An 8,659-nucleotide genomic window follows, 5' to 3' on the forward strand; every position below is an offset into this window, starting at 1 on the left:
GGAGACTCTACCCAGACAGGGTTGCCTGAGTATCAGCACGGCAGGCCCCTCCCCCAGAAGGCAGCCTGAAAAATCAAGAAGACCACATCCCTAAGGTCCCTATAAAACAAATGCACACTACCTGGGTCCTGGTCAAAAATTTGGGCTCTGGGCAACCCCGCAACCTCTCCTCATAGGAATGAGGAGAAGAAACCCTCAGCAAAGAAAGGAGACAGAGACTGTGGCCTCTGCCACAGAAATGATGGATATGGATATAACCAAATTGTCAGAAACGGAGTTCAGAGGAACAATGGTCAAGATGATGTGTAGGCTTGAAAAAAAATTAACAAAAATATTAATGAGAATATAGAATCTCTAAGGGCAGAAATGAGAGCAAATCTGGCAGAAATTAAAAATACTATGACTCAATTGCAGTCTGAACTAGACGCTCTGATGGCCAGGGTAAATGAGGCAGAAGAACAAATTAGTGAATTGGAGGATGGGATGGTAGAAGAGAAAGTTAAAACAGAAACTTGGCTCAAAAAAATCCAATCTCAAGAGTGTACAATACGGGAGATTACTGACTCAATGAAACGTTCCAATGTCAGAATCATCGGCATCCCCGAGGAGGTGGAGAAAGAGAGAGGTCTAGAAGAGATATTTGAACAAACTATAGCTGAGAACTTCCCTAATCTAGCAAAGGAAACAAGCATTTGTGTCCAAGAGGCAGAGAGGACCCCTCACAAAGTCAATGAGAGCAGACCTACACCACGTCACGTCATAGTGCAATTAGCAAATATTAGATCCAAGGATACAATATTGAAAGCGGCCAGGGGGAAGAAAATCCTTATGTACAGAGGTAAAAATATCAGAATAACGTCAGACCTGTCTACAGAGACCTGGCAGGCTAGGAAGGGCTGGCAGGGTATTTTCAAAGCTCTATCGGAGAAGAAAGTGCAGCCAAGAATCCTTGATCCAGCAAGGCTGTCATTCAGAATTGATGGAGAGATAAGGACCTTCCAGGATCGGCAGAAACTAACCAAATTCAGAACCACCAAACCAGTCCTATAAGAGATATTAAGGGGGGGTTCTATAAAAGTAAAAAGGCCCCAAGAGTGATACAGAGCTGAAATTTACAATCTATAGAAACAAAGACTTCACAGGCAACACAACATCATTAAAATCATATCTCTCAATAATCACTCTTAATGTGAATGGCCCAAATGCTCCCATAAAATGGCACAGGCTTGCAGATAAAAAGACATGACCCATCCATTTGCTGTCTACAAGAGACTCATTTTGAACCTATAGATACATCCAGACTGAAAGTGAAGGGATGGAAAACCATTTTTCATGCCAATGGACCTCAAAAGAAAGCTGGGGTAGCAATTCTCATATCAGACAGATTAGATTTTAAACTAAAGACTGTAGTTAGAGATACAGAAGGGCACTATATTATTCTTAAAGGATGTATCCAACAAGTGGATATGACAATTATAAATACCTATACCCCCAACAGGGGAGCAGCTAGATACACAAGCCAACTCTTAACCAGAATAAAGAGACATATAGATAATAATACGTTAATAGTAGGGGACCTCAACACTCCACTCTCAGCAATAAACAGATCACCTAAGCAGAAAATCAACAAAGAAACAAGAGCTTTGAATGACATACTGGACCAGATGGACCTCATAGATATATACAGAACACTACACCCCAGAACAACAGAATACTCATTCTTTTCGAATGCACATGGAACTTTCTCCAGAATAGACCATATACTGGGTCACAAAATAGGTTTCAACCGATACCAAAAGACTGAGATTATTCCCTGCATATTCTCAGACACAATGCTTTGAAACTGGAACTCAATCACAAGGAAAAATTTGGAAGAAACTCAAACACTTGGAAACTATGAACCATCCTGCTCAAGAATGATTGGGTAAACCAGGAAATTAAAAATCAATTTAAACAATTTATGGAGACAAACGAGAATGAAAACACAACGGTCCAAAACCTATGGGACACTGCAAAGGCAGTCCTAAGGGGAAAATACATAGCCATCCAAGCATCACTCAAAAGAATAGAAAAATCTAAAATGCAGTTTTTATATTCTCACCTCAAGAAGCTGGAGCTGGAACAGAAGAACAGGCCTAACCCATGCACGAGAAGGCAGGTGATCAAGATTAGAGCAGAGATCAATGAATTAGAAACCAGGAGCACAGTAGAGCAGATCAACAGAACTAGAAGCTGGTTCTTTGAAAGAATAAATAAAATAGATAAGCCACTGGCAAGACTTATTCAAAAGAAGAGAAAGGACCCAAATTAATAAAATTATGAATGAAAGGGGAGAGATCACAACCAACACCAATGAAATAGGAAGGATCATTAGAAACTTCTATCAACAGTTTTATGCCAATAAATTAAACAACCTGGAAGAAATGGATGACTTCCTGGAAACCTATAAACTACTAAGACTGAAACAGGAAGAAATTGATTATTTAAACAGACCGATTAATTATGAAGAGATTGAAGCAGTGATCAAAACCTCCCCCAAAACAGGAGTCCAGGGCCTGACAGATTCCCCAGGGGAATTCTACCAAACATTCAAAGAAGAAATAGTACCTATTCTCCTGAGGCTGTTTCAAAAAATAGAAACAGAAGGAAAACTACCAAACTCATTCTATGAGGCCAGTATTAGCTTGATCCCCAAACCAGGCAAGGACCCCATCAAAAAGGAGAATTACGGACCGATTTCCCTAATGAATATGGACGCCAAAATCCTCAACAAGATCCTGGCTAATAGAATCCAACAGTACATTAAAAGGATTATCCATCATGATCAAGTGGGATTCATCCCTGGGATGCAAGGGTGGTTCAACATTCACAAATCGATTGGTGTGATAAATCATATCAACAAAAAAAGAGTCAAGAATGATAGGATCCTCTCAATTGATGCAGAAAAATCATTTGACAAAATACAGCATCCTTTCCTGATTAAAACCCTTCAGAGTGTAGGGATAGAGGGTACATTCCTCAATTTCATAAAAACCTTCTATGAAATCCTACAGCGAATATCATTCTCAATGGGGAAAAGCTGAAAGCCTTTCCCTTAAGATCAGGAACACGACAAGGATGCCCACTCTCGCCATTATTATTCAACATAGTACTAGAAGTCCTTGCAACAGCAATCAGACAAAGAAAAAGGATAAAATGTATCCAAATCAGCAAAGAAGCGTCAAACTGCCTCTCTTCGCAGATGACATGATACTGTATATGGAAAACCCAAAAGACTCCACCCCCAAACTACTAGAACTTATAGAGCAATTCAGTAATGTGGCGGGATACAAAATCAATGCTCAGAAATCAGTTGCATTTCTATACACGAACAATGAGACTGAAGAAAGAAATTAGGGAATCCATCCCATTTACAATAGCACCAAAAATCATACATTATCTCGGAATTAACCAGAGACGTAAAGGACCTATATTCTAGAAACTACAAATCACTCTTGAAAGACATTGAAGAAGACACAAAAAGATGGAAAAATATTCCATGCTCGTGGATCAGAAGAATAAACATAGTAAAAATTTCTATGCTACCCAGAGCAATCTACATTTTCAATGCCATCCTGATCAAAATACCAATGACATTTTTCAAAGAACTGGAACAAACAGCCCTTAAATTTGTGTGGAAACAGAAAAGGCCCAGAATCGCCAAGGAATTGTTGAAAAGGAAAAACAAAGCTGGGGGCATCACGTTGCCGGATTTCAAGCTACACTAAAGACAGAATGGTACTGGCACAAAAACAGACACATAGACCAATGGAACAGAATAGAGAATCAGAAATGGACCCTCGGCTCTTTGGGCAACTAATCTTTGATAAAGCAGGAAAAAACATCTGGTGGAAAAAAGACAGTCTCTTCAATAAATGGTGCTGGGAAAATTGGACAGCTACATGCAAAAGAATGAAACTTGACCACCCTCTCACACCATACACAAAGATAAACTCCAAAGTGATGAAAGACCTCGATGAGAGACAGGAATCCATCAAAAATCATAGAGGAGAACATAGGCTGCAACCCCTTTGACATCAGCCACAGCAACTTTTTTCATGACACATCTCCAAAGGCAAGAGAAACAAAAGAAAAAATGAACTTGTGGGACTTCATCAAGATAAAAAGCTTCTGCACAGCCAAGGAAACAGTCAAAAAAAACTAAGAGGCAGCCCACGGAATGGGAGAAAATATTTGCAAATGACACTACAGATAGAAGACTGGTATCCAAGGTCTACAAAGAACTCAAACTCAATACACGAGAAACAAATAATCAAATCAAAAAATGGGCAAAAGATATGAACAGACACTTTTCCAATGAAGACAAATGGCTAACAGACACATGAAAAAATGTTCAAAATCATTAGCTATCAGGGAAATTCAAATCAAAACCACCTTGAGATGCCACCTAACGCCAGTTAGAATGGCAAAAATTGACAAGGCAGGAAACAACAAATGTTGGAGAGGATGTGGAGAAAGTAGATCCCTCTTTCACTGTTGGTGGGAATGCAAGTTGGTACAGCCACTCTGGAAAACAGTGTGGAGGACCCTTAAAAAGTTAAAAATTGAGCTACCCTATGATCCAGCAATTGCACTACTGGGTATTTACCCCAAAGATACAGACGTAGTGAAGAGAAGGGCCATATGCACACCAATGTTCATAGCAGCATTGTCCACAATAGCTAAATCATGGAAGGAGCCGAGATGCCCTTCAACAGATGACTGGATTAAGAAGATGTGGTCCATCTATACAATGGAATATTACTCAGCCATCAGAAAGAATGATTACCCAGCATTTGCAGCAACATGGACAAGACTGGAGGAGTCTATGCTAAGTGAAATAAGTCAAGCAGAGAAAGACAATTATCATATGGTTTCACTCATTTATGGAACATAAGAAATAACAGGGAGATCGGTAGGAGAAGGAAGGGAAGAATGAAGTGGGGGTAAACAGAAGGGGGAATGAACTACGAGACACTGTGGACTCTGGGAAACAAACTGAGGGCTTCGGAGGGGAGGGAGTGGGGGACTGGGATAGGCCAGTGATGTGTATTAAGGAGGGCACGTATTGCATGGTGCACTGGGTGTTATACGCAAATAATGTATCATGTAACATTACATCAAAAACTAAGGATATATTATATGGTGACTAACATAATAAATTATTATTTAAAAAAAGGAACATATTGTTTTCATGATAATGCTTGTTAATCTCACCAATAGGAGCAAATTCATTGTTAGCAGACCTGCCTTGCAAGGAATATTAAAAGAAATTGAAGAAAAAAAAAAAGAAATTGGGGCTCAAAGAGGTAAGTGACTTGCCAACAGTCACAGAGCCATTAGTGACAAAACTATAATCCAAGTCCTCACTTCCTGTTCCCAATACTGCTTCTGCTAGCCCATCTTCACAATTCTTTTATTTAGAATACTCAAGTATTCTGTGCATACCAGTAATTATAACTTATGATTCCTTTATTAAGCTAGTTATTTTTCCCAAGATATGTATATTACAGATGCTATCCATCAGAAAAGAATGAAACGGAACACAGAATTTAAACCCAGAAATTCAGTAACTTATTTGCAAGTATTCTGTGCATACCAGTAAATATAACTTATAATTCCTTTATTAAGCTAGTTATTTTTCCCAAGATATGTATATGATAGATGCTATCCATCAGAAAAGAATGAAATGGAGTACAGAATTTAAACCCAGAAATTCAGTAACCTTATTATAAAAGCAATAAAATATGAGAATATGTTGGTAAATTACCGTAGACAACTGTGGTAAAAATCTTAGTGGTGTCTTGGATTTTTGTTTGCTGGCTGATTTGTCCTGCATGAAAAAATACAAAAATAAGAACAAAAAACATAACTATTCACTCTGTTAATGCTACAATTGATTCACTCAACCAACTTTTACAGTGTCTAATATAAAGCACATACCATCCAAAATACTCTGAAACAAACTCTATAGATGGCATAATGTTGTGTACAGGCAGTCATAAGAAATCCACAGAAAATTATTATAACTAAGGAATGTATTCAGCAGTGTTGCTGGATATAAGACCACTGCACAAAAAATCAATTGTATTTTTAGACACTAGCGATGAACAATCCAAAATTGAAATTAAACAAATCATTTACAATAGAATCAGAAAGGATAAAATAAGAATAAATTTTAGAAGTGTAAGACTTGCACAATGAAAGCTACAGAACATTACTGAAAAAATTAAAGACAACTTTAATAAATGGAAAAACATCCCATGTTCATGGATTATAAGACAAATATTAAGATGCAATACTCCTTCCCCAAAAAATTATCTACAGATTCAACACATTCCCTATCAAAATCTCAGATATATTTTTAAGGTAGAAATTAACAAGTTGATCATAAAGTTTACATGGAAATATAAGGATCGAGAACAGCCAAACAATCTTGAAAAAGAAGTTGGCAGACACATAGTTCCGTATTTCACAACTTACTACAAACCTATAATAAAGAAGACTACATAAGGATAAACAGATCGAAAAAATAGAATTAGAAGTTTATTTCTAAACTCATATTTATGGGCAATTGATTTTTGATAAGAGTAACAAGAGTTTCAATTCAGTGGAAAACTGGTCATATCCTCCTCTGGAAATTTATCTGAATCTAAATAGCGTCCAAAGGTTGCTCAGCCTTGCCTCCCTTCCCCGTGGCTAAAACTTCATTTTCCCCCCAGAATCCTTTACTTCCTAAGGTTAATATACCCTCAAGTTACTACTAAAAAGTACAAATGTTACTTGCAGTAATTTTCAGAGAATACCTTTACCTTCTTTGCAATAGAGAATAATTCTATTGTAGGAATTTCATCTAAGAAGTGCTGCTGAGAATACTTTGATTTATAAGATAGATACGAGTTGTGTTTTGGTCACATAAATTCATCGCCTCCCAGCATCAAATCTATGCTTTTTGTCATCCTTGGTGGTTCTTGAGCAGAACTCAAAAACACTTCTCCAGGTTCAAAAGGGACGCTAAGAAAAAGGGACTCCTTCCCGGTTCCAGTGCTTTTTCTCATTGCTCTCATGGCGTGGCTGCCAGCAGTCAGCATCCTTGCCCCTGAGCACCTTTCAGCAGCCTGTGGTATGTGGCTGATCCAGTGGCAGACAACCTCCAGGTTTCACTGCCATCTCTATTGGCAGATTTCCAGCAAGTTTCCCTTACATCGAAGGGAGAATTCCTTTCAAACTTTTCAGGATGCAAGCATGTGGTTTTCTCACTTCCTGTGTGAATACCCTCTTCACTGATTTTTACAGTTGAATAGTGTTCTACCATATGAATATAATGCAATTTATCCATTCCTTGCTCTTGTGAACAGGCATTTAGCTTATTTCCAATGTTGCTCTATGACAAAAGATGTTTCGATAAACATCTTTTTGCATACATTTTAGTAGATATGCATACACTTCTTGCATCTCAAGCACACATATATTGTTGGTGTATTTAATATACAGATATTACCCAGAGGTGTATGTGCCTATCTGGTTTCGTCTCTTTATTTATTTCCATTTTATGTTTATCTGTAAAGAGATTGTATCAAATTACTATAACTTCCCAATAGGTCTTGAAATATGTAAGGCAATTCTCTCCACCTTAGTATTGTTAAAAATGATCAGAGACAGAGTTCTGGTCCAAGACGGTGGCATAGGGAGACTCGACTCCTCTCCTCCATAGACACACCGAGCTTATAATTGTTTATGGAGCCGTTGCTCCTGAAGAGCTGAGGGCTGGCCGAACAGCTTCCACACAGCAAAAGGTAAAGAGGCCACAGAGAACAGGTAAGTGAGATGGAGACACAGTAAGGAAGGGAACGCTCACCCCCACAACTGCAAACTGCAGTTGGGGTGGGGGGATAGTACTGAAAGACTAAGCAGATTTTCGTGCACTGAGGCACAGATAAAAACATGGTTTAAAAGAACAACTAGAACATAAAAGATCCAGCCTTAGAAGCCCACCAAATAGTAAGAGAGCTGCTGGAATGCTCTCCGAGTTCAAGGGGCTGGCAAGCACCGTCATTTACATTCATCTTCCACATTGATAGCCCAAAACAGGAGCAGGGTCTGGGCATCACAGGCAGGCTGCTGCCTCAGTGAACACCAGGTCTCTAGGACATACCAACCCCAGACACCCTGGGGCACAGAAAAAACCCACAGTTTAAAAGAACAACTGGAATATACAAGAGCCAGCCCTAGAGCTCCACCAAATGGCAGGGGAGCTGCTACGACTCTCTCTGGGTTAGAGAGGCTGGCAAGCACATGGCTTACATTCTCCCTCCACCTTGTAGTGTGGACAGGACCAAGGTTCAGGTGCCATAGTCAGTCTACTACCTCAGTGAGCCCTGGGCCCCTAGCCCACACCAGCCTTAGCCATCCCACCAGGGCAGCCCCAGTGCAGGGCACACCGGGACGCCCCTGGTCAGTGCGCACTACAGCTCCAGCTGTCATGCCAAGGTGACATAGATGCATGGCACCCCAAAGTGCTCCAAGCCCACGCCATCTCGGTTTCAAATGACTTGCTACGGCACCCCCAGCACAGGGTGCTCAGGGCCCTACTGGCTCATGCCGGCTTTGACTCCAGCCC

At 39.7% G+C, this 8,659-nt stretch overlaps 1 protein-coding gene across 1 annotated transcript in view; it reads right to left on the minus strand.

Annotated features, from left to right (window-relative positions):
* DNAH7 (dynein axonemal heavy chain 7) overlaps nt 1–6,042 on the minus strand; it is a 255,447-nt gene extending 249,405 nt beyond the window's left edge. Inside the window, exons 1-2 of the mRNA XM_057316048.1 lie at nt 5,983–6,042; nt 5,810–5,872 (exon numbers count right to left, since the gene is read on the minus strand). Of these exons, the coding sequence (XP_057172031.1) occupies nt 5,810–5,872; nt 5,983–6,042 (123 nt within the window). The remainder of the gene's footprint in view (nt 1–5,809; nt 5,873–5,982) is intronic.
* Nucleotides 6,043–8,659: the final 2,617 nt, after the last annotated feature.

This window comes from Ursus arctos, unplaced genomic scaffold (assembly GCF_023065955.2).
Source record: "Ursus arctos isolate Adak ecotype North America unplaced genomic scaffold, UrsArc2.0 scaffold_1, whole genome shotgun sequence".
In the NCBI taxonomy this organism is placed as follows: domain Eukaryota; kingdom Metazoa; phylum Chordata; class Mammalia; order Carnivora; family Ursidae; genus Ursus; species Ursus arctos.